At 50.2% G+C, this 26,294-nt stretch overlaps 1 protein-coding gene across 1 annotated transcript in view; it reads left to right on the top strand.

Annotated features, from left to right (window-relative positions):
- sorcs2 (sortilin-related VPS10 domain containing receptor 2) overlaps nucleotides 1–26,294 on the top strand; it is an 879,651-nt gene that overhangs the window by 801,337 nt on the left and 52,020 nt on the right. The window contains exons 18-21 of the mRNA XM_085964704.1: nucleotides 7,098–7,284; nucleotides 13,109–13,242; nucleotides 13,342–13,465; nucleotides 15,068–15,180. Coding sequence (XP_085820830.1) covers nucleotides 7,098–7,284; nucleotides 13,109–13,242; nucleotides 13,342–13,465; nucleotides 15,068–15,180 — 558 coding nt within the window. The remainder of the gene's footprint in view (nucleotides 1–7,097; nucleotides 7,285–13,108; nucleotides 13,243–13,341; nucleotides 13,466–15,067; nucleotides 15,181–26,294) is intronic.

Genomic DNA, 26,294 nt, shown 5'->3' with positions numbered 1-26,294 from the left:
TGTGGGCCCCCGTGGAATTCTGATCCTGGGCCTGCTCCAACTGCCGACGCGCAGTGCTTGCATATCCCAGGGGCGCAGTTAGTTCAATGCGTCCCCTGGGATCACGTGGGCCATGGGGAGCCAATCAGAGCAGGGAATGCTTCATTCATAAGTTTGACAGGAAGGGCTGTCAAACTTATAAATACTATAAGCCCCAAAACATCACTAAATCTTCAAATAATTTTTTTTTTAATCACATTTTTAAAATAAACTATACATTACATGAAATAACTATTTTAAACAATAATTTAAATTTTTGAAAAAAATAATTTTATTTTCTAACGGGGCTAAAAATAAACTTACCTTTCTTTAAAGTATTTAAAAATAATAAACCTGTGGAAAAAATGTTTTAATTTAATTAATTAACCACTTACCTTTTAAAAAGCAGGCCTTGCGTCTGCTTTTTATATGTGTAACTTCTGGAGACTTACCCTCCCGGGAAAACCCGCAAAAAAAACGTAAGTTTGATGCACACACGCAGCCTCTCCTGCGCACACGTATGAACTCTGAACCCCTTCGTTCAGGGGAACGGAAGTTTCGGTTTCCCGCGCATGCGCAGTGCATGCAGGAAACCGACACTTCCATTGGGCTTACGGGTGAGTACCCCGTGCGTACTCACCCGTGGAGACCCGAATTTCTGGGCCAATATGTCAGATCACATCCAGGTGGCCACATTGTGTGTGCAATTTCTGGTCCAGCTATAACAATTACATTCTTATTCCTGATCCAGGGTTAATGCAAATGTTCTGTGATAATTTCCATTTTGGAAGCTTAGTTCATGGAATATTTTCATTGAAGCACATGCCAGCCATTTGTTACAACACAAACAACTTACCCTTTAAAAAATATTTTCCTTGCAATTGTCTCTCCCACTCCCCACCCTTGCTGAAGCAGTGTTTTATGCTGGGGTACGCTTCAACAGGCAGTGGCCCTCGAGCATCTCACCGAGTTGTCTATTCTTTGTGTGTGAGACAAGACATTCGCTGTCAGCAGACTATTCATTGTTGGAGGCACCATAGTCAACACCAGTCCTATTGTCCCCTGACAGCCCCTACTCTCACTGAGATTGGCTAGTTCATCACAGAACAGAGATTGGCTCAGGAGCCTTCTTATTCTGCATGGCACAGTGCCACACCTTCCAGTACATTTACCCAGCAAGCCATCAGGGAGCTTCAATTATGTAATACTGCTTTTAAAAAAATCAGACTAACTAGCTGTAAATGAACTGAGGCTGAAACAACACTAAAATAATACCTATAAAAATGTAGTTTATGAAGATTCTGATCTAAGACTAACAGGTCCTGGCAGTCCAGTTACTGTGCATGCTCCACCCTTGATAAGAACATAAGAAATAGGAACAGGAGTAGGCCATTCGGCCCTTCGAGCCTGCTCCGCCATTCAATGAGATCATGGCTAATCTTCTGCCTCAACTCCATTCACCGGCCCTATCGCCATATCCCTTGATGCCCTTACTAGTCAGAAATCTATCGACTTCTGTTTTGAATATACCCAATGACTGAGCCTCCACAGCCGTCTGGGGTAGAGAATTCCAAAGATTCACCACCCTCTATGTGAAGAAATGTCTTCTCATCTCTGTCCTGAATGGCCTACCCTTTATCTTGAGGCTGTGGCCCCTGGTTCTAGACTCCCAGCCAAGGGAAACATTCTCCCAGCATACATCCTATCAAGCCCTGTAATAATTTTGTAGGCTTCAATGAGATCCCCTCTCATTCTTCTGAATTCTGAATTCAAGAGAATACAGGCCTAGTTTACTCAATCTCTTCTCATACGACAGTCCCACCATCCCAGGAATCAATCTCGTGAACCTTTGTTGCAGTCCCTCTATGGCAAGTATATCCTTCCTTAGGTAAGGAGACCAAAATTGTACACAGTACTCCAGGTGTGGTCTCACCAAGGCCCTATATAATTGGAGTAAGACTTCTTTACTCCTGTACTCAAATCCTCTTGTAATGAAGGCCAGCATACCATTTGCCTTCCTAATGGCATGCTGCACCTGCACATTCACTTTCAGTGACTCATGTACAAGGACACCCAGGTCCCTCTGAGCATCTGCATTCCCCAATCTTTCACCATTTAGGAAATACTCTGCCTTTCTGTTTTTTCTACCAAAATGGATAACTTCACATTTATCCACATTATATTCCATCTGTCATGTTCTCGCCCACTCACTGAGCCTGTCGAGATCCCCTTGAAGCCTCTTCACATCCTCTTCGCAACTGACACTGCCACCTAGCTTTGTATCATCAGCAAATTTGGAAATGTTACTTTTAGTCCCCTCATCCAAATTATTGATATAGATTGTGAATAGCTGGGGCCCAAGCACTGATCCTTGCAGTACCCCACTAGTCACAGCCTGCCATCCTGAAAAAGACCCGTTTATCCCTAATCTTTGTTCCCTGTCTGTTAACCAATTCTCAATCCATGCTAGTATATTACCCCCAATTCCATGTGCCTTAATTTTGTTCACCAACCTCTTGTGTGGAACCTTATCGAAGGCCTTCTGAAAATCCAGATACACCACATCTACTAGTTCCCCTTTGTCTACTCCACTAGTTAGATCCTCAAAGAACTCCAATAGGTTTGTCAAACAGGATTTCCCTTTCATAAATCCATGTTGACTCTGCCCAATCTTACTATTAGTTTCTAAGTGCCCAGTTATTGCATCCTTTATCATAGATTCCAGCATTTCCCCAACTACTGATGTGAGGCTAACAGGTCTGCAGTTCCCCGTTTTCTCTCTCCCTCCTTTCTTAAATAGCGGGGTTACATTTGCTATCCTCTAATCTGCAGGAACAGTTCCAGAATCTATAGAATTTTGGAAGATGACAACCAATGCGTCCACTATTCCAATGGCCACCTCTTTCAAAACCCTAGGATGTAGGTTATCCGGTCCTTGGGATTTATCGATTTTGATATAAAGCTCCAGCTCTTGTCTTTTTAAAGATAATTGTATGTAGCATTTTGGCCATTCACTATAACACACATCTCTTTGTAATGTAGAAAATGGTTGGCTCTCAAGGACTGAATCATAGTTGATGTGGAGCATATACATTTTGTATAATTTTTTGAATACCTTTTTAAAACTCACTCAGTCTTGTTGCTAGTTGTTCATGAACAACTTCTTCCCCAATTTTTGAAAATGTTGTTTAATTGAAAAACATGGAGATAACCAGATGTTTGGTATGTAATTACTAGAACTCAGGTGTACCAGTTTGACCCTGAGCTGAGCTGAGCTTTACCCCTCTTCCTTACCAATCTCAAAAATTGTCTATTTCCACTTTTGTAATATCAGCTGGCTACCTTTCTCCCATCACTAATGAAACCCTCATCCATGTCTTTCTCACCTTCAGGCTGAGCTTCTCCAGCACACTCCTCACTGTCCTGCTGAGCTCCATCTTACACAAACTCCAACTGGTCCAAATCCTGTCCCCTATCCTTGGTTACCTCCATTGGTCTCCACATGCTCCAGTGAATTTATTTCAAAATCTGAGACCTCATTTGTAAATCCCTCCATGGTCTAGCTTCATCCTACCTCAGCATCCTTTTCCAGTTCTCCGTTCTAGCTCACACCATCCAGTCCTCGGACGCCAGCCCACTGAACATTGCCCCCATCTTCCTATCATTGGTGAAAGAGCCTTTAACCATCACTGCCTGGCTCTCTGGAACTCTCTTCCTCAATCGCTCTGCCTTGCCATGCCTTCTCCACCTTATTAAACCTCCTCAAAACCTATCTCTTCAGCCACACCTTTGGTCACCTTTTCTAACTTCTGCTTGGCATCCTTCTAAATCACAGTGACTAGCTCCTCATTGTGAAGAAAATTCCAGAACAGGCATATATAAAATATATATGCAATATACACCTGTGTGTATACAAGTGTGGTAATGGGGCGGGGGGGGGGCAAGTAAATTGTAATACAAGTATAAAGTCTCAGCAAATCATTTATTTCCATAACATGGTAAATGCAAAACAGTCCATAATTTAATGACTTCTAGTCCATTTCTGGCTTTTTCCCCCAATCTCCACGCCTTCAGTTTTCTTCCCTTGTTTTTTGAAGACATTTGACTCATATTGGCATATGATTCCATGGGCACTGACAACCCTCTGGTACCTCTCATTTTTAATGTGTGAGACTGGACAATGGGTGTTGGGAAACTATTGAACTGTATGGATATCACAGAAATGCCTGATATCCATACGTGTTTACTATCCGGCAACGATTGTTAGGTTTAGGACTGGGAACCCTGGTTGAATTTTCCCCCATCCTTAGCCCACGAATCCTGAGACCAAGTACAGTGCCCCTACTGTCACTTTGGCAGAGATCAGCTACCTCAATAGACTGGAAATTAAACTTTGTTTGAGCAAAACTTCCCAATTGGAGGGATGGGAGTGGGAGGGGGGGAGCAGAGTCAACTTTTCAGTAGCTGGTGCTCATTGTAGACATTTTCCCCTGAAAATCCAGACAGAATCCAGCGTTGCAATCCTGGCATAAATGTGTGGGAATGAGTGCATTAATATTCATATGGAAGTGTAAATTTCCAATTTGTGCCAGCAAATAGAATCAATTACAGAGTGCCTTCAGCATCAGCTGTAGCTCTGACGTAAATTACAGGAATAAAATCAAGTGCATGTGTTAATAAGATCACGGCTGCTACCTTTGATTGTCGCTGTCAGTAAATATATATATTTTATGATGATCACAACATTCTATTAATAGCCCTAGAATGAGCTAAAGATTCTAGCACTGAATGGTTAGTTTGCTTTGTCACTGTACACAGCTGAAAATGATACGAAAGTCATTAGCGCTTCATGTGAGAATGTGGCATCATTGAAGCACAGCACATCCGTTTCACTCTGGACTTCCGATCAACAATGACTTTCCATATTTGAATGTTGTCTTTGTGGGGGAAAAAAATCCTATAATACCAGTGGTTGAATATGAGTATCAAGTAATTAAACCTGATTGGACAAAAATAATCCCTTAGGTTAAATTGCTTACTGTAAATTTATCATTATCAGATTGGGGCTGTCCATTCATCAGCTGGTGATTATAATCCAGTAAGTGCTTCAAAGCGTGGGACTGTGGCTGTCTGATTACTTCAAACAGGGAAATCAGAGTTGTCTAAATGAATTTAGTGGCAGTTCAGAATTAGTGTATTAAACTGAGATATCAGGCCTGCATATTCAGAATCAATATATTTCAAACAAAAACTTATCAAGACTATGACATCAAGAATTCAATTAAAAATTTCCCCTCAGCCTAACTCTACGCATGTATTAGATCCCTGTGGCAATTATTCTGATCCATGCTCCTTGATGTCTATACACAGCGACAATGTTGGGTGTAAAGCATTTTAAAGCATCATCTCACTGTTACATCATTAATATGGTCCATCCCTTGATACTCAAGTAGGGAGACAGGGTCTAACGATGTAGTGGGTTTGCATGATGGGCTTTCAGCTTCACTGTTCAGTTAGAATCCAATCCAAACTGATGAACTCTAGTTCTTGTAAGGATCTGATAGGAAATAAATTTAGAGCAAAATTAATCCAGTCCCTAGTGGGTGTGTCCCCAAAACAAACTTTTCCATAATTGGGACTGAATTGTCTCCCGAGTTAGCAGTTGCGAGAAAATTTCACATTGGTGCATTCTGAAAGCTCTCCTGGGCTTGGAGACAGAGGAGAGGGAGTTTTACCCAGATCTAACCTGTAAATGCTAGATGCTTACTGTGCACTACAAGTGTGAAAGTGTTCCTTTCCTTAGGATTAAATAACCATCAACTTCATAAGCACAAAAGACAAAGAGAGAAAAAACAGCAACATAACAATAAGTGCATAAATATTTTTTTCTAAAGATTTTTCAAAACCAAGCTTGCGCCAATTGAAATTTTAATGGAAAAATGTTGGTATGATTTGCATTACACTCACTTCTGTATGTGGTATCAGTAATGACTAGGCTGTTGTTGTTTGTATGATGTAAATCATGTCAAACATAACCCTTTTCAATGCCATCAATATGTACTTTGTATGCAGGAGGGTTATAATTCCATTTATGAATTATTGTCAGTTTTATCTTTACCAAGAAACACTGTGGGGCAGTTGGGTTAGCAGGGCTTGGGAGAATTTGCATTGCACAGATTTCACCGTATTATACAATGGGCCTTTCTGCAATCGGAGCATCACGCCTGATGCTGTTTTCAGTCTAGCTAGGAAGACAGCCAACAAATTAAATAGCAGAAACACAGCTCACTGCCTGCCAGTGACATCACTTCAAAGCATTTCTTGTTTCCACACAGACCCTCCTTGATAAATAGTCCAGAAACCATCAGTATAAAAGAACAACAGAAAATGCTGGAAAAACTCAGCAGGCCAGGCAACATCTGTGGAGAGAGAAATAAATGAACAGCTGTGCCATGAGCAGATAAACCTGTTTTTTTCTCAATGTTCTCCCCTGCTGTCCTGAAGATGCTAACTTTAAATAGGATTCAGTTCCACAGGCATCCACATCCCCTGATGCCTTGCCTCATGTAGCTATTCTTCATATGCGAGCCTAGAGTGCCAGCAGTCTGTTCATCTGTGGACGGCCTCATAACTGAGCCCGATTCTGTTGTTGCTTGACATCCCGCATTTGCACAGTTTTCAGGAGGGGTCGTTGAATAGTTTTTGTGGAACAGGCACCCTTGCTGACTCTTCCCCTCCCTAGTCCAGGAATGCTATGGCAAATTGTAGTGTCCAGCTAAAATCCGCTAACTCAAGAGAGATCAGTAACCGAAGCTTCCAGTCGCTATGCCTTTGTGCTACATCAGGATGTGCCTTTATTCATTAAGCCATCAGGGGAGTCCAAGCAGATGTATTTAATGGGACAGGGAGTGTAGTATGCTCACAGTAAATGAGTAAGATCCAGCTACTTTATTTAACTGGGACTTTGGGACTTATGAGTGATCAGGCCTGCCTGACTCATAAAATCCATAGTAAATCTCTTTTTAATCAACAATGCTTTATGCTCTTTTGTTGTAACGCTGTTTCTGTTTTGTTGTTAGGGTGATGCATTAAACACAAAATATCAGGTGGATCTTGGAGATGGTTTTAAGGCCATTTATGTCAACCTCACACTGATGGATGAGCCTATTCAACACAGATATGAGAAACCAGGAATCTACCGTGTCTCTGTGAAAGCGGAAAACAGTGCAGGGTCTGACGAAGCCATGGTTTACATTCAGGTTAATTGTAAGTTGGTGTAGCACAAAAGTATACTAAGAGCACTGTTACATACCAATAAAATGTTTGTTGATAATCCACAGAAAAAGGTTAGAGATGGATGTTTTTACGAATTGTGACAATTTCCTCACATAACCAAGGTCATCAGCATATTTGTGTGTTGTAGAATGGTTTTGAAGAGCCTGTGCATTATAACAGACAAAACAGTCAAGCCCATTCACTGTTGAGTTTGCAATCTTACACCTTCAGGAGTAGAAACCTTCAAGTTCAGGATAGGAAAGTATATTTCTCTGTATATGCCTGGCAATGTCCCTGTTGTCTGTGAAAACATGTAACAATTTTTGACAACCTGTCATAATTCTTCAGAGGAAACTAAAAAAGAAAAGCCCAAATGAGTGTATTTGGCTGTAGTGTAAAAGGGGCAGGTGACAATGGGATTATTTCCCCTGGTTTTATTTCATTGCGTTTGTTAATTTAACGTGTTTCTGCTGCTCATGAGAGCACTTATGCCTCACAGCTTTTAATGTAGAAATGGAAAATGGAAAAGAGATAGTATGGAGTCAGGATTATTATCAAATAAAAGTGGGCATTGAGAATTTACATTGTTATGGATGCATTTACACTATGGGGTGGAATTTGCACAGGAGTGCTCCAAACCACTGCCAAAGAAAGAAGTTGTATTTATATACAAGTAGAATGTCCCGAATCCGGCAACCTTGGGACCGAGGCCAAGCCGGTTTTTGGGTTTTTCCGGACTTTGGAACATGTTCCTGATGTCCGGAAACACCCGAACCCAGGTTGCGATATTTCCGGACTTCGGACATCAGAAACATATGCCAAGTCCGGAAATGCCTGGGCTCAGGTTGCGCTATTTCCGGTTTTTGGTAAGCCTCCCTCAGGGTGCCCGGATTCCGGAACTCCGGATTTGGGACGCTCAACCTGTAGTGCCTTTCACAATCTCAGGACGTCGCAAAGTGCGTTACAGCCAATGAAGTGCTTTTAAAGTGCAGTCACTGTTTCAATGTAGGAACATTGGCTGAGGAATGCCCATTCATGCAGTTTCTCAGGGGTTTCTGCTGATCTTATAGAAACATAGAAGATAGGAGCAGGAGTAGGCCATTCGGCCCCTCGAGCCTACTCCGCCATTCAATGCGATCATGGCTGATCATCCAAATTCAGTACGCGGTCCCTGCTTTCTCCTCATATCCCTTGATCCCTTTAGCCTTAAGAAATATATCCAACTCCTTCTTGAATATATTTAATGAATTGGCCTCTACTGCCTTCTGTGGTAGAGAATTCCACAGGTTCACCACTCTCTGGGTGAAGAAATTCCTCCTCATCTCTGTCCTAAATAGCCTACCTCTTATCCTTAGACTGTGACCCCTGGTTCTGGACTCCCCGACCATCGGGAACATCCTTCCTGCATCTAGTCTGTCCTGTCCTGTTAGAATTTTATAAGTTTCAGTGAGATCCCCTCTCATTCTTCTAAACTCCAGCGAGTACAAGCCCAATCGACCCAATCTCTCCTCATACGTCATTCCTGCCATCCCAGGTATCAGCCTGGTGAATCTTCGCTGAACTCCTTCCATGGCAAGAACATCCTTCCTCAGATAAGGCGACCAAAACTACACACAATACTCAAGATGTGGTCTCACTAAGGCCCTGTACAACTGGAGCAAGACATCCTTGTTCCTGTACTCAAACCCTCTCGCTACGAAGGCCAACATACCATTTGCCTTCTTAACCGCCTGCTGCACCTGCATGCTTACCTTCAGCGACTGGTGCACAAGGACACCCAGGTCTCGTTGCACTTCCCCTTCTCCCAATCTATTGCCATTCAGATAATAATCTGCCTTCCTGTTTTTCCGCCGAAGTTATGCCAGATGAACTGTACTATAAATCTGAAGTCAGGGCCCAACTCGATATGGAGAGACGTAGAATAGGACTCCCTGGAGGAAGTAATCCCACACCACTTTAGTTTGACCCTGCCTGGTGCGTAACTTAAGTTTAAAAAAGTTTCTGGGGTTCCTTGCTCCTCCTGACACTTTTAAAATCTACCTGTAGTTAGTTAATGTAACTGTTTACTGAGTGCAGACGGTCACTTAAATTTGAACTGCTGAGAGAGGAGCTCTTGAGATTCATGTAGCACAGACTGCTAACAAAAGCTCCAAGCAGGCAGTAGCCTGGCTATGTAAACAGGGTACCGGCTGGAACCCATACTGCAGCTGGGACTGGTAACTGCAGTATAAATGCAGCATAAGATTATTTTTCTGTTCACTCTAGTGCTGTTTCCGTGCCAGAATTTAAAATGCAGTGCAACCCTGGGATGAGGTTGAACGCTGTTCTTTCACGCAGCTAGGACCTGGCTTTGAAATAAGCCCAGACTGATGGAATGAAAGACTGCCTTCGCTCAGAAGTCTAATGTTACCTGAATTTGTGTAACTTCAGTCAGTTCCTACTAACCATAAATGTACACAATAGCCCTGAGTTGCTGTGGGTGTTGTCCTGATCTCCCACTGTAACTTCAGCAGGAGATCGGTGGAACCCCCAGAGCAAAGGCGTAAACGGCTGTTTTCAGCCTTCTGTGCCATTTCTCCAGGAATTCCTCCGATCTCCGACCAAAGTTACTGCAGGGCTCTGCGTAGCAATCTCACTCAGAGAGGACATATGATTGGTTAATGCTGGGAATGGAAAATTAGAGAGAGCTTAGGGTTAAGACACATTGGTGAAACAAAATGGATGGAGCTTTATGACGCATCCGACTTTGCAATATCTCAATCAGGAGCACTGTTGCTGCGCAGCCATGCAGCTACCTCAAGGGTGCCGCACACCACGCAGTCGCGCAGTCCTGCAGGAGTGGGCTCTAGCGCGCAGGCACTCTTTATAGTCGCGTCCCAGGACCCAGTTCTTTAGGCCCGCAGGAGTGGGCTTCAGTGTGCAGGCACCGATTCCGGCACTCGCGCTCTGGACAGCAAAAGCGACTCTGGCGTCCCGCACAAAGATGGCTGCGGGGCTTTTTGCATCAGGTGACGTCTGGTGTGTTGCAATGGGAGACGAGAGTCCAGAGGGCAGCAGCTGGAGGTCTGGTTACCATGGGAGCGAGTGGCAAGGGGAGCAGCCCGCCCGGTGGCCTGCAGGAGCCCGAGCAGCCCAGCATGATAAGGAGGTGGCCTGGCACCAGGCCGTGAGCCCGCCCACTGGCAGCTCACTTCCGGTCAATTGCGCTCCATATTAGCGCAATTCCGCCCAGCACTGGGTGAGCAATGGACTGTCCCGGTTTCAGTACTGCAAATGTTTAGCTGTGCTGTATAGCATTTTGCCTTTGCTTCTGGTCTTTTAAAATCTGAAGCCATCTGGACAGTAGTTCAATCTGTAGAAAGTATTCTAGAGTTGTGAATACTTTCTGCCTTCCGAGATGTAGTGGATATCCTACAGGTTCTTCAGTAAGTGATTTACCATGATCGGGGTTAATTGTTAGACCTGAGCTGCAATAACTCGGTGTGGCACAGAGTGAAGACGCTGTTTCTCAGTTCATAAGAGATGCAGTCTGTTAATGGAAACTGTCGCCAAGCGATTTACATGATAAAGTTTTGAAAACCTGAACTTTAACACCCGCATCATCTTAATTAACACAGTGTTATTCTGCACCTACCGGGCTTGCCCTGGGCCGCTCCAGACCCTGGGGGTGAGGGGGTCTCTCTGGGTACTGGGGGTGAGTTAGAATATATTTATTTTTAGATTAACTTTAAAAAAAAATTGTCCCGATCTCTAGACAGTGAGTGTCTTGGTGAACCTCTTAAGGCAAAACCTTTTTTTAATGTTTCACGTTTCAATTCATGCAGTGTAATGCAGACAAAGGTGAGCTGTGGATGTGTAACCTAAGGTCCTGAACTGGAAATGTTGATGTGAATGAGTGTCTGATTAAAGCAGAACAATACCAAGGCAGGAGGGGGAGGGAAGCACTTTTTAATCTTAAATTAGGCCGCAGTTCCACAAACGTTTTTACTCCCATGGAATGTGGTTTTGGGTGCACTTCAGTGAAAAAGGTGGTGATATAACCTAAAAGATAATTGAGGGTATTAAAGTCATGAGGCATGAGTCTCGTACAGGTTTATGTTTGCACTGAGTGCACGTTAACTCCAGCTTTAGTTTCTCACCACCTCCCAACAAATGTTGGAAACAAAGTTATTGCTAATATCTGGTGTAATAATAAGAAAACTTACCAGAACAAGTCATTTGGATCATCAAGTGTTTTCCTTCCGCCAACAATATCCAGTCTATTTTTAGGGTGACACTTTAAATCTGCTCCTGTGGTTCAGATGAATTAATAAGGGACAGCCAGCACGGATTTGTTAAAGGCAAATCGTGTCTGACTAACCTGATTGATTTGGTTGTTGAAGGTAATGTAGTAGATGTATATATGGACTTTCAAAAGGCATTTGATGAAGTACCACATAACAGACTTATTCGGAAAATAGAAGCACATGATATTAAAGGGATGGTGGTAACTTGGGTGCATAATTGGCTAAAGGATAGGAGGCAGAGAGTAGTGGTGAACAGATGTTTTTCTGATTGGAGAGAAGTATGCAGTGGGGTCCGCTGGGGTCAGTATTAGGACCATTGCTTTACTTGTTATATATAAATGATCTGGATTTGGGTATACAATTTTGAAGTTTGCGGATGATACAAAACTTGGCAATGTAGTAAATAATGGGCCGTAATTTGTGGCCTCTTCGGGTGCCTACGAGGTTTGTACGCGCCCGTAAGGGCCGCACAAATTCCGGGTTTAGGCATGCGAAGTGCATGCGCGAAAACCCAGAACTTGCGATCTGTCAAGAATTTTCTTGACTGATTATCCGCATCCGGGAAAAGGGCCTCTGCGGGCGGAGAGCTTCTGCCCAGCGAATGCCCGTGAAACTCTTACGCCTGGTAAGGCCTGCTTTCAAAAGTGTAATAGTTTGATAAAAAATGATAAATTTGTTTTTAATCATTTATACATTAAAAAACCCAAACAATAAGGTAAGTTTATTTTTAGCCCCTTTAAAACATTTAAATTTATTTTTCAAAAAAAATAAATTTTTGTTTTAAATATTTAATTAAATGGCATTTTATATGTAATTTGTTAAATTTATTTGATGTGTAGATGTATTTTGGGGGACATTCCCATTCATGCTTATGGGGATCCCCATCTTTCATTCGTTGGGCTGGCCCACGTGATCCCAGGGGCGCTTGCGAACTGCGTGCGCCCTGCGATACGTGGGCCTCTACCCCCGGGTACTTGGAGAGGCCCAGGACCGCGAATCTCCGGACCGCCAGGTACACGGGCATTTTATTTGCGGATCGGAGGCTTTTCCCCGCCGGAAGCCTCCGACCGTAAATTCGGGGCCAGTAATTTGAGACGATGGGGTGGCAATATGGCATTACTGTATATATGCTTTTAAGTGGTTATTGTTGTAAAATTTGCCCACGGACAATAAGGACGTGCTCAAAGGAGTTCGTGGCCCGCTCAGTACAAAAAAAAATTAGAGGGGACACTGGTCAGGAGTACTCGATGCACAACATGGGCAAATGTAACACTTCCCAAAACAAGCCCAAAATCACTCCCCATGTAAAATTTTCAGAATGTCATTTTTGTATTTCTTATGTAACAGAAAGACGTGCACAGTTTGAAAGTCAAAAAAGTAATGCAATACTCAGAAGTTTAAGGTGAAATGGTTAAGGTGAAATGTAATGAGTTAATACCTTTTAAAATAAAATCTTGTACAGAGGCTGATTGGTTGGGTAGCATTATTTACAGATGTTTTGCTGATACAATTGTTCTTGGTCTCCTCAGCTCCTTTGCAGGTTGTGCATCTGGAGGCACTGCCAGTCATTCGCAGGAACCAGCAAGTAAATCTGACAGCACTGGTGCAGCCCAGCAACGCCAACCTCACAGTCTTTCAGTGGTGGCTGGGGGACAACCTTGAGGTGGGTGTCACCTCGTCCACATCCTGCTGATAAATTATGAAGTGCTATTTGAAACAAAGAAAGATAATATTTTCCATGTTTTTGCACCATTCTCTGCAGCCTCATCTTACCCTGGAAAACAGTCTCATAACCAGCTTTAGTGAGAACGGTCAGATTAAAATCACAGTCCAGGCCTCATGTGGTAGTTCCATGGTTCAGGACTCTAAGGTGGTGAGGATATTTGGTAAGAAATGCAATGGTTTCTTTTTTAAATGTGAGTCTGTATCTGTTTACGACCAGTTGTTTATATGATATAGTGAATGATTGGTAAACTTTTCAGTGAAAATCTTTTGCAATACTGTATAATACCTATCCATTCATCAGGTGACACACGTAGGTAGAACATGTCATTGCCTTGCTGGTTCAGGGGTTTACAAGGCATAGTGTAAAGGAATCAGTTAGATGATGGCTGCCAGGATTCTCCTCTGGACGGTGTTCCACCAGGGCTGGAGTTCTGGCCACCCCAAAACCTGACCAATTTCCTTGGATCAGGGGGTCATTCACTATGTAGAGCGGGTTCCGAGTCGAATTCCCACCATCAACAGAGGGCAGAAAATCTCAGCATGAGAACAGGCAGTGAGAGATCTTAAAAGGGCAGTAGCACCCGAAGATCGGACCAGCTGCACCACTGAAGGCCTCAGTTTAGACGGGGGTCTTGAGCAGTTAAGTGTTTGAGGCTGTCTGGAGGGAGAGGAGGCCTACAAGAGCCTTTCTTCTCCATAGGGAGACTTCAAGGCAGTTACTGCTGTGTTCTGGGGGCTACCACTATCTTGCACATAGCGGCCCCAGGAGGTGGTAGTAGATGAAGTGGACAGGAGGGAAATCTTCCAGGAACCTGGCCCCACCCTCCCCCTCTGCGATTTGCATGCGACAGGTGGGGATGGAGCAGCCAGTGGTGGTCCCGGTGGGGGAAGGAGAGGGCAATCCCAGTTGGGCTGGTGAGGTGGTGGTAATCCTCATCTCCCAAATTTTCCTTCATTCTCTGCCATGATCCTGCCTAATTTCATGCGGGATTGCAGAGGAGAATTTCCCCTAGCTACTGTTTGCACTAAGTAATACTTATCGAGTCAGTTTGGGCCTCTTTTAAAAGGGAAGAATTAAGAGCTGTGGAAGCTGATTTTAACCATTTCAAAAATGTGTTCACATTAGTTCATAAATTCACTGACCTTGAGGTCCCAATGGGGAGCTGTACTCAAAGGCAGTGTGGGTCGGCGAATCGGCACTGCAGCATTGTAGCCCTGCCCCCAATTTGCGCTCCCTTTGAGCATGGCTCCCTGTGGATCAGTAATTGTCCTATTTGCCATGCAGATAATCTCTAATAAAATTTTATGTCATAAATTCATAATTAGAATTTTGAAGTTCAGTCCCAGAAAACGTATTTAAAGGGACTACTCCACAACTAGTTTTTTATATTTCAAAGGGGCAATAATGTTGGGTGTTTGCAAAGAACCAAAAGGTCAGCTTTCTGAATGCACGGTCCCAGCATCAGTGGATGGGAAACAATGGGGAGTGCAGACACAAATTCCTGATATACGGCGGGTGAGAAAGGCTTTATACTTGAAGCGTGCATTTGGAGAATTGGCCGAGAAGTGATGTAACTATGTGTTGATATGAATCATTGCATCTCTTGAGCATGATGTCATCATTGCAAAATGGCTCTTTGATTCTGCGCCGAACAAAACGTTTACCAAAATTGTTTTCAAGCAGACAGCGGCCTTTAAATTGTTCAAATGAATGTGGCATCAGCCTTTACGACAATTCTAGTACAAATGCATTTCTGTTTCAGATCAGTTGGAAGTCCTACCTCTTGAATTTTCTCAGAACATCGACAGTTACAATCCCAATGTGCCAGAATGGAGAGAAGATATTGGACAGGTTATATCGAGGATTTTAGCTGAGGTATTTGCTAATAAACAACCCACCCTACCCATAATCGCATACTTGAGAGCAACTCCATCATGATTGAATGGTATTATTCAAAGCTGTATAGAAGCTTGCAGACTGTAAGGTAGATTGTCAACTTGCTCACCAGGAAATAAAAATGGAAATTAAAAATCCAGCAGTTTCTATAACGGGAAGTTGATCCACAACAGCAATTTTACGCTCAGGTGGCAAGTTGAAAATGAAGCACAATATATCAGATGCTGGGCTATCTTACTGTGCTATTTTACTACTGCTCTTCCAGGATGAAGTGCCCATTTAAACAGTTAAATGTCTGCCTAGTAATTTTGCATGTTTTAAGCCCACTTTCGCCTGTCGCTATCAGTGCGATTGTCTTGAGGACTGAGTTGACAGATTTGTCTGTCTCACAATGCATTGACCATTTTATTTATTGGCGACTATGACTGAGAATGTAACAATGCAGGATTAAGAATAGGTCTTCCAGCCTATGCAGTTCGTCCAGGTCACAGAACCATAGAGGTTTACAGCACAGGGGGCCATCTGGCCCGTGCACCTGTGCTGGCTATTTGAAAGAGCTATTTACTAAGTCCCATTCCCTTGCCTTCTTCCCATAACCTTTCAAATCTTCCTATTTCAAGATCCATTCTCATTTTTGACCTGTTCAAAACTCACATCGCACTGCTGTATGATGATTCGCAATTTCCTTTTGAATGCTTGAACTGAGATGGTGTTTCATTCAGTTGGGTTTCCCATACAACTCGATATCATTGCAAACTTCACATTGTGGCCTGGGCTTTCCTCCTCCGCCGGAAGTGGGAAGATTCCGCTTTGACCCTGAACCTTTTTCCTGGGTGAGGGTCAGTTATATAAGCATTATTATGTAACTCCACCTCAGTTCAAAGTGATACCTTCTCCCCGCACTTTCTTCAGATTGCTCTAGCACACTCTCCACCCTCTAGTTCACACTGGCACCTTTCTTCCCCCTCCCCAGTTCACACTGGCACCTTTCTCCCCCCTCCCCTGTTCACACTGGCACCTTTCTCCCCCCCTCCCCAGTTCACACTGGCACCTTTCTCCCCCCCTCCCCAGTTCACACTGGCACCTTTCTCCCCCTCCCCAGTTCACACTGGCACCTTTCTCCCCCCTCCCCTGTTCACACTGACACCTTTCTCCCCCCTCCCCAGTTCACACTGGCACCTTTCTCCCCCCTCCCCAGTTCACACTGGCACCTTTCTCCCCCCTCCCCAGTTCACACTGGCACCTTTCTCCCCCCTCCCCAGTTCACACTGGCACCTTTCTCCCCCTGCCCAGTTCACACTGGCACTTTTCTCCCCCTCCCCAGTTCACGCTGGCACCTTCCTCCCCCCCTCCCCAGTTCACACTGGCAACTTTCTCCCCCTCCCCAGTTCACACTGGCACCTTTCTCCCCCTCCCCAGTTCACACAGGCACCTTTCTCCCCCTCCCCAGTTCACACTGGCACCTTTCTCCCCCCCTCCCCAGTTCACACTGGCACCTTTCTCCCCCTCCCCAGTTCACACTGGCACCTTTCTCCCCCCTCCCCAGTTCACACTGGCACCTTTCTCCCCCTCCCCAGTTCACACTGGCACCTTTCTCCCCCCTACCCAGTTCGCACTTGCACCTTTCTCCCCCTCCCCAGTTCACACTGGCACCTTTCTCCCCCTCCCCAGTTCACACTGGCACCTTTCTCCCCCTCCCCAGTTCACACTGGCACCTTTCTCCCCCTCCCCAGTTCACACTGGCACCTTTCTTCCCCTCCCCAGTTCACACTGGCACCTTTCTCCCCCCTCCCCAGTTCACACTGGCAACTTTCTCCCCCCTCCCCAGTTCACACTGGCACCTTTCTCCCCCTCCCCAGTTCACACTGGCACCTTTCTCCCCCTCCCCAGTTCACACTGGCACCTTTCTCCCCCTCCCCAGTTCACACTGGCACCTTTCTCCCCCCTCCCCAGTTCACACTGGCACCTTTCTCCCCCCTCCCCAGTTCACACTGGCACCTTTCTCCCCCACCCCAGTTCACACTGGCACCTTTCTCCCCCTCCCCAGTTCACACTGGCACCTTTCTCCCACCCTCCCCAGTTCACACTGGCACCTTTCTCCCCCCTCTCCAGTTCACACTGGCACATTTCTCCCCCTCCCAGTTCACACTGGCACCGTTCTCCCCCCTACCCAGTTCACACTGGCACCTTTCTCCCCCCTACCCAGTTCACACTGGCACCTTTCTCCCCCTGCCCAGTTCACACTGGCACCTTTCTCCCCCCTCCCCAGTTCACACTGGCACCTTTCTCCCCCTCCCCAGTTCACACTGGCACCTTTCTCCCCCCTCCCCAGTTCACACTGGCACCTTTCTCCCCCTCCCCAGTTCACACTGGCACCTTTCTCCCCCCTACCCAGTTCACACTGGCACCTTTCTCCCCCTGCCCAGTTCACACTGGCACCTTTCTCCCCCTGCCCAGTTCACACTGGCACCTTTCTCCCCCCTACCCAGTTCACACTGGCACCTTTCTCCCCCTGCCCAGTTCACACTGGCACCTTTCTCCCACCTCCCCAGTTCACACTGGCACCTTTCTCCTCCCTCCCCAGTTCACACTGGCACCTTTCTCCCCCCTCCCCAGTTCACACTGGCACCTTTCTGCCCCCTGCCCAGTTCACACTGGCACCTTTCTCCCCCCTCCCCAGTTCACACTGGCACCTTTCTGCCCCCTGCCCAGTTCACACTGGCACCTTTCTCCCCCCTGCCCAGTTCACATTGGCACCTTTCTCCCTGTCCCCAGTTCACACTGGCACCTTTCTCCCCCTCCCCAGTTCACACTGGCATCTTTCTCCCTGTCCCCAGTTCACACTGGCACCTTTCTCCCCCTCCAAAGTTCACACTGGCACCTTTCTCCCTCTCCCCAGTTCACACTGGCACCTTTCTCCCCCCTCCCCCATTCACACTGGCACCTTTCTCCCCCCTCCCCAGTTCACACTGGCACCTTTCTCCCCCTCCCCAGTTCACACTGGCACGTTTCTCCCCCTCCCCAGTTCACACTGGCACCTTTCTCCCCCTTCCCAGTTCACACTGGCAGCTTTCTCCCCCCTACCCAGTTCACACTGGCACCTTTCTCCCCCTCCCCAGTTCACACTGGCACCTTTCTCCCCCCGCCCAGTTCACACTGGAACCTTTCTCCCCCCATCCCCAGTTCACACTGGCACCTTTCTCCCCCTCCCCAGTTCACACTGGCACCTTTCTCCCCCCGCCCAGTTCACACTGGAACCTTTCTCCCCCCTTCCCCAGTTCACACTGGCACCTTTCTCCCCCTCCCCAGTTCACACTGGCACCTTTCTCTCCCCCTCCCAGTTCACACTGGCACCTTTCTCCCCCCTCCACAGTTCACACTGGCACCTTTCTCCCCCTCCCAAGTTCAGACTGGCACCTTTCTCCCCCCTCCCCAGTTCACACTGGCACCTTTCTCCCCCCTCCCCAGTTCACACTGGCACCTTTCTCCCCCCTTCCCAGTTCACACTGGCACCTTTCTCCCCCCTCCCCGGTTCACACTGGCACCTTTCTCCCCCTGCCCAGTTCACACTGGCACCTTTCTCCCCCCTACCCAGTTCACACTGGCACCTTTCTCCCCCTCCCCAGTTCACACTGGCACCTTTCTCCCCCCTCCCCGGTTCACACTGGCACCTTTCTCCCCCTGCCCAGTTCACACTGGCACCTTTCTCCCCCCTACCCAGTTCACACTGGCACCTTTCTCCCCCTCCCCAGTTCACACTGGCACCTTTCTCCCCCCTCCCCGGTTCACACTGGCAGCTTTCTCCCCCTCCCCAGTTCACACTGGCACCTTTCTCCCCCCTACCCAGTTCACACTGGCACCTTTCTCCCCCTCCCCAGTTCACACTGGCACCTTTCTCCCCCCTCCCCGGTTCACACTGGCACCTTTCTCCCCCTCCCCAGTTCACACTGGCACCTTTCTCCCCCTTCCCAGTTCACACTGGCAGCTTTCTCCCCCCTACCCAGTTCACACTGGCACCTATCTCCCCCTCCCCAGTTCACACTGGCACCTTTCTCCCCCCGCCCAGTTCACACTGGAACCTTTCTCCCCCCCGCTCCCCAGTTCACACTGGCACCTTTCTCCCCCCTACCCAGTTCACACTGGCACCTATCTCCCCCCCTTCCCAGTTCACACTGGCAGCTTTCTCCCCCCTACCCAGTTCACACTGGCACCTATCTCCCCCTCCCCAGTTCACACTGGCACCTTTCTCCCCCCGCCCAGTTCACACTGGAACCTTTCTCCCCCCCCTCCCCAGTTCACACTGGAACCTTTCTCCCCCCCTCCCCAGTTCACACTGGCACCTTTCTCCCCCTGCTCAGTTCACACTGGCACCTTTCTCCCCCCTCCCCCATTCACACTGGCACCTTTCTCCCCCCTCCCCAGTTCACACTGGCACCTTTCTCCCCCCTGCCCAGTTCACACTGGCACCTTTCTCCCCCTCCCCAGTTCACACTGGCACCTTTCTCCCCCTCCCCAGTTCACACTGGCACCTTTCTCCCCCTTCCCAGTTCACACTGGCAGCTTTCTCCCCCCTACCCAGTTCACACTGGCACCTTTCTCCCCCTCCCCAGTTCACACTGGCACCTTTCTCCCCCCGCCCAGTTCACACTGGAACCTTTCTCCCCCCCTCCCCAGTTCACACTGGCACCTTTCTCCCCCTCCCCAGTTCACACTGGCACCTTTCTCTCCCCCTCCCAGTTCACACTGGCACCTTTCTCCCCCCTCCACAGTTCACACTGGCACCTTTCTCCCCCCTCCCCAGTTCACACTGGCACCTTTCTCCCCCCTCCCCAGTTCACACTGGCACCTTTCTCCCCCCTCCCCGGTTCACACTGGCACCTTTCTCCCCCTGCCCAGTTCACACTGGCACCTTTCTCCCCCCTACCCAGTTCACACTGGCACCTTTCTCCCCCTCCCCAGTTCACACTGGCACCTTTCTCCCCCCTCCCCGGTTCACACTGGCAGCTTTCTCCCCCTCCCCAGTTCACACTGACACCTTTCTCCCCACTCCCCAGTTCACACTGGCAGCTTTCTCCCCCTCCCCAGTTCACACTGACACCTTCCCCCCCCTCCGCAGTTCACACTGGCACCTTTCTCCCCCTCCCCAGTTCACACTGACACCTTTCTCCCCCTCCCCAGTTCACACTGGCACCTTTCTCCCCCTCCCCAGTTCACACTGGCACCTTTCTCCCCCTTCCCAGTTCACATCGGCACCTTTCTCCCCCACCCTAGTTCACACTGGCACCTTTCTCCCCCCTCCTCAGTTCACACTGGCACCTTTCTCCCCCCCCTCCCCAGTTCACACTGGCACCTTTCTCCCCCTCCCCAGTTCACACTGGCTCCTTTCTCTCCCCCTCTCCAGTTCACACTGGCACCTTTCTCCCCCCTCCCCAGTTCACACTGGCACCTTTCTCCCCCTCCCCAGTTCAGACTGGCACCTTTCTCCCCCCTCCCCAGTTCACACTGGCACCTTTCTCCCCCCTCCCCAGTTCACACTGGCACCTTTCTCCCCCCCTCCCCAGTTCACACTGGAACCTTTCTCCCCCCCTCCCCAGTTCACAATGGCACCTTTCTCCCCCTGCTCAGTTCACACTGGCACCTTTCTCCCCCCTCCCCCATTCACACTGGCACCTTTCTCCCCCCTCCCCAGTTCACACTGGCACCTTTCTCCCCCCTGCCCAGTTCACACTGGCACCTTTCTCCCCCTCCCCAGTTCACACTGGCACCTTTCTCCCCCTCCCCAGTTCACACTGGCACCTTTCTCCCCCTTCCCAGTTCACACTGGCAGCTTTCTCCCCCCTACCCAGTTCACACTGGCACCTTTCTCCCCCTCCCCAGTTCACACTGGCACCTTTCTCCCCCCGCCCAGTTCACACTGGAACCTTTCTCCCCCCCTCCCCAGTTCACACTGGCACCTTTCTCCCCCTCCCCAGTTCACACTGGCACCTTTCTCTCCCCCTCCCAGTTCACACTGGCACCTTTCTCCCCCCTCCACAGTTCACACTGGCACCTTTCTCCCCCTCCCAAGTTCAGACTGGCACCTTTCTCCCCCCTCCCCAGTTCACACTGGCACCTTTCTCCCCCCTCCCCAGTTCACACTGGCACCTTTCTCCCCCCTCCCCAGTTCACACTGCCACCTTTCTCCCCCCTCCCCGGTTCACACTGGCACCTTTCTCCCCCTGCCCAGTTCACACTGGCACCTTTCTCCCCCTCCCCAGTTCACACTGGCACCTTTCTCCCCCCTCCCCGGTTCACACTGGCAGCTTTCTCCCCCTCCCCAGTTCACACTGACACCTTTCTCCCCACTCCCCAGTTCACACTGGCACCTTTCTCCCCCCTCCCCAGTTCACACTGACACCTTCCCCCCCCCTCCGCAGTTCACACTGGCACCTTTCTCCCCCTCCCCAGTTCACACTGGCACCTTTCTCCCCCTCCCCAGTTCACACTGGCACCTTTCTCCCCCTCCCCAGTTCACACTGGCACCTTTCTCCCCCTTCCCAGTTCACATCGGCACCTTTCTCCCCCACCCTAGTTCACACTGGCACCTTTCTCCCCCCTCCTCAGTTCACACTGGCACCTTTCTCCCCCCCCTCCCCAGTTCACACTGGCACCTTTCTCCCCCCTTCCCCAGTTCACACTGGCACCTTTCTCCCCCTCCCCAGTTCACACTGGCTCCTTTCTCTCCCCCTCTCCAGTTCACACTGGCACCTTTCTCCCCCCTCCCCAGTTCACACTGGCACCTTTCTCCCCCTCCCCAGTTCAGACTGGCACCTTTCTCCCCCCTCCCCAGTTCACACTGGCACCTTTCTCCCCCCTCCCCAGTTCACACTGGCACCTTTCTCCCCCCTCCCCAGTTCACACTGGCACCTTTCTCCCCCCTCCCCAGTTCACACTGGCACCTTTCTCCCCCCTCCCCAGTTCACACTGGCACCTTTCTCCCCCTCCCCAGTTCACACTGGCATCTTTCTCGCCCCTCCCCAGTTCACACTGGCACCTTTCTCCCCCCTGCCCAGTTCACACTGGCACCTTTCTCCCCCCTGCCCAGTTCACACTGGCACCTTTCTCCCCCCCTGTCCAGTTCACACTGGCACCTTTCTCCCTGTCCCCAGTTCACACTGGCACCTTTCTCCCCCTCCCCAGTTCACACTGGCACCTTTCTCCCCCTCCCCAGTTCACACTGGCACCTTTCTCCCCCTCCAAAGTTCACACTGGCACCTTTCTCCCCCTTCCCAGTTTACACTGGCACCTTTCTCCCCCTGCCCAGTTCACACTGGCACCTTTCTCCCCCCCCCCCCCATCCCAGTTCACACTGGCATCTTTCTGCCCCTCCCCAGTTCTCACTGGCACCTTTCTCCCCCCTCCCCAGTTCACACTGGCACCTTTCTCCCCCTGCCCACTTCACACTGGCACCTTTCTCCCCCCTCCCCAGTTCACACTGGCACCTTTCTCCCCCCTCCCCGGTTCACACTGGCACCTTTCTCCCCCCTCCCCAGTTCACACTGGCACCTTTCTCCCCCCCCCCCCATCCCAGTTCACACTGGCATCTTTCTGCCCCTCCCCAGTTCTCACTGGCACCTTTCTCCCCCCTCCCCAGTTCACACTGGCACCTTTCTCCCCCTGCCCACTTCACACTGGCACCTTTCTCCCCCCTCCCCAGTTCACACTGGCACCTTTCTCCCCCCTCCCCGGTTCACACTGGCACCTTTCTCCCCCTCCCCATTTCACACTGGCACCTTTCTCCCCCCTCCCCGGTTCACACTGGCACCTTTCTCCCCTCTCCCCAGTTCACACTGGCACCTTTTGCCCCCCTGCCCAGTTCACACTGGCACCTTTCTCCCCCCTCCCCGGTTCACACCGGCACATTTCTCCCCCTCCCAGTTCACACTGGCACCTTTCTCCCCCCTTCCCAGTTCACACTGGCACCTTTCTCCCCCCTCCGCAGTTCACACTGGCACCTTTCTCCCCCTCCCCAGTTCACACTGGCACCTTTCTCCCCCCTCCCCAGTTCACACTGGCACCTTTCTCCCCCTCCCCAGTTGACACTGGCACCTTTCTCTCCCCCTCCCAGTTCACACTGGCACCTTTCTCCCCCCTCCACAGTTCACACTGGCACCTTTCTCCCCCCTCCCCAGTTCACACTGGCACCTTTCTCCCCCCTCCCCAGTTCACACTGGCACCTTTCTCCCCCCTCCCCGGTTCACACTGGCACCTTTCTCCCCCTGCCCAGTTCACACTGGCACCTTTCTCCCCCCTACCCAGTTCACACTGGCACCTTTCTCCCCCTCCCCAGTTCACACTGGCACCTTTCTCCCCCCTCCCCGGTTCACACTGGCAGCTTTCTCCCCCTCCCCAGTTCACACTGACACCTTTCTCCCCACTCCCCAGTTCACACTGGCAGCTTTCTCCCCCTCCCCAGTTCACACTGACACCTTCCCCCCCCCTCCGCAGTTCACACTGGCACCTTTCTCCCCCTCCCCAGTTCACACTGACACCTTCCCCCCCCTCCGCAGTTCACACTGGCACCTTTCTCCCCCTCCCCAGTTCACACTGACACCTTTCTCCCCCTCCCCAGTTCACACTGGCACCTTTCTCCCCCTCCCCAGTTCACACTGGCACCTTTCTCCCCCTTCCCAGTTCACATCGGCACCTTTCTCCCCCACCCTAGTTCACACTGGCACCTTTCTCCCCCCTCCTCAGTTCACACTGGCACCTTTCTCCCCCCCCTCCCCAGTTCACACTGGCACCTTTCTCCCCCTCCCCAGTTCACACTGGCTCCTTTCTCTCCCCCTCTCCAGTTCACACTGGCACCTTTCTCCCCCCTCCCCAGTTCACACTGGCACCTTTCTCCCCCCCCCCCCCATCCCAGTTCACACTGGCATCTTTCTGCCCCTCCCCAGTTCTCACTGGCACCTTTCTCCCCCCTCCCCAGTTCACACTGGCACCTTTCTCCCCCTGCCCACTTCACACTGGCACCTTTCTCCCCCCTCCCCAGTTCACACTGGCACCTTTCTCCCCCCTCCCCGGTTCACACTGGCACCTTTCTCCCCCTCCCCATTTCACACTGGCACCTTTCTCCCCCCTCCCCGGTTCACACTGGCACCTTTCTCCCCTCTCCCCAGTTCACACTGGCACCTTTTGCCCCCCTGCCCAGTTCACACTGGCACCTTTCTCCCCCCTCCCCGGTTCACACCGGCACATTTCTCCCCCTCCCAGTTCACACTGGCACCTTTCTCCCCCTTCCCAGTTCACACTGGCACCTTTCTCCCCCCTCCGCAGTTCACACTGGCACCTTTCTCCCCCTCCCCAGTTCACACTGGCACCTTTCTCCCCCCTCCCCAGTTCACACTGGCACCTTTCTCCCCCCTCCCCAGTTCACACTGGCACCTTTCTCCCCCCTGCCCAGTTCACACTGGCACCTTTCTCCCCCTCCCCAGTTCACACTGGCACCTTTCTCCCCCTCCCCAGTTCACACTGGCACCTTTCTCCCCCTTCCCAGTTCACACTGGCAGCTTTCTCCCCCCTACCCAGTTCACACTGGCACCTTTCTCCCCCTTCCCAGTTCACACTGGCAGCTTTCTCCCCCCTACCCAGTTCACACTGGCACCTTTCTCCCCCCTCCCCGGTTCACACCGGCACATTTCTCCCCCTCCCAGTTCACACTGGAACCTTTCTCCCCCCCCTCCCCAGTTCACACTGGCACCTTTCTCCCCCTCCCCAGTTCACACTGGCACCTTTCTCTCCCCCTCCCAGTTCACACTGGCACCTTTCTCCCCCCTCCACAGTTCACACTGGCACCTTTCTCCCCCCCTCCACAGTTCACACTGGCACCTTTCTCCCCCCTCCCCAGTTCACACTGGCACCTTTCTCCCCCCTCCCCGGTTCACACTGGCACCTTTCTCCCCCTGCCCAGTTCACACTGGCACCTTTCTCCCCCCTACCCAGTTCACACTGGCACCTTTCTCCCCCTCCCCAGTTCACACTGGCACCTTTCTCCCCCCCTCCCCGGTTCACACTGGCAGCTTTCTCCCCCTCCCCAGTTCACACTGACACCTTTCTCCCCACTCCCCAGTTCACACTGGCAGCTTTCTCCCCCTCCCCAGTTCACACTGACACCTTCCCCCCCCCTCCGCAGTTCACACTGGCACCTTTCTCCCCCTCCCCAGTTCACACTGACACCTTTCTCCCCCTCCCCAGTTCACACTGGCACCTTTCTCCCCCTCCCCAGTTCACACTGGCACCTTTCTCCCCCTTCCCAGTTCACACTGGCAGCTTTCTCCCCCCTACCCAGTTCACACTGGCACCTTTCTCCCCCTCCCCAGTTCACACTGGCACCTTTCTCCCCCCGCCCAGTTCACACTGGAACCTTTCTCCCCCCCTCCCCAGTTCACACTGGCACCTTTCTCCCCCTCCCCAGTTCACACTGGCACCTTTCTCTCCCCCTCCCAGTTCACACTGGCACCTTTCTCCCCCCTCCACAGTTCACACTGGCACCTTTCTCCCCCCCTCCCCAGTTCACACTGGCACCTTTCTCCCCCCTCCCCAGTTCACACTGGCACCTTTCTCCCCCCTCCCCGGTTCACACTGGCACCTTTCTCCCCCTGCCCAGTTCACACTGGCACCTTTCTCCCCCCTACCCAGTTCACACTGGCACCTTTCTCCCCCTCCCCAGTTCACACTGGCACCTTTCTCCCCCCCTCCCCGGTTCACACTGGCAGCTTTCTCCCCCTCCCCAGTTCACACTGACACCTTTCTCCCCACTCCCCAGTTCACACTGGCAGCTTTCTCCCCCTCCCCAGTTCACACTGACACCTTCCCCCCCCTCCGCAGTTCACACTGGCACCTTTCTCCCCCTCCCCAGTTCACACTGACACCTTTCTCCCCCTCCCCAGTTCACACTGGCACCTTTCTCCCCCTCCCCAGTTCACACTGGCACCTTTCTCCCCCTTCCCAGTTCACATCGGCACCTTTCTCCCCCACCCTAGTTCACACTGGCACCTTTCTCCCCCCTCCTCAGTTCACACTGGCACCTTTCTCCCCCCCCTCCCCAGTTCACA

Source organism: Somniosus microcephalus, chromosome 2 (genome assembly GCF_052327205.1).
Source record: "Somniosus microcephalus isolate GS21.2 chromosome 2, FLI_Smic_1.0, whole genome shotgun sequence".
Lineage (NCBI taxonomy): Eukaryota > Metazoa > Chordata > Chondrichthyes > Squaliformes > Somniosidae > Somniosus > Somniosus microcephalus.
The sequence above is the reverse complement of the archived record's forward strand: the minus strand, read 5'-3'. Positions and strand labels throughout refer to the sequence as shown.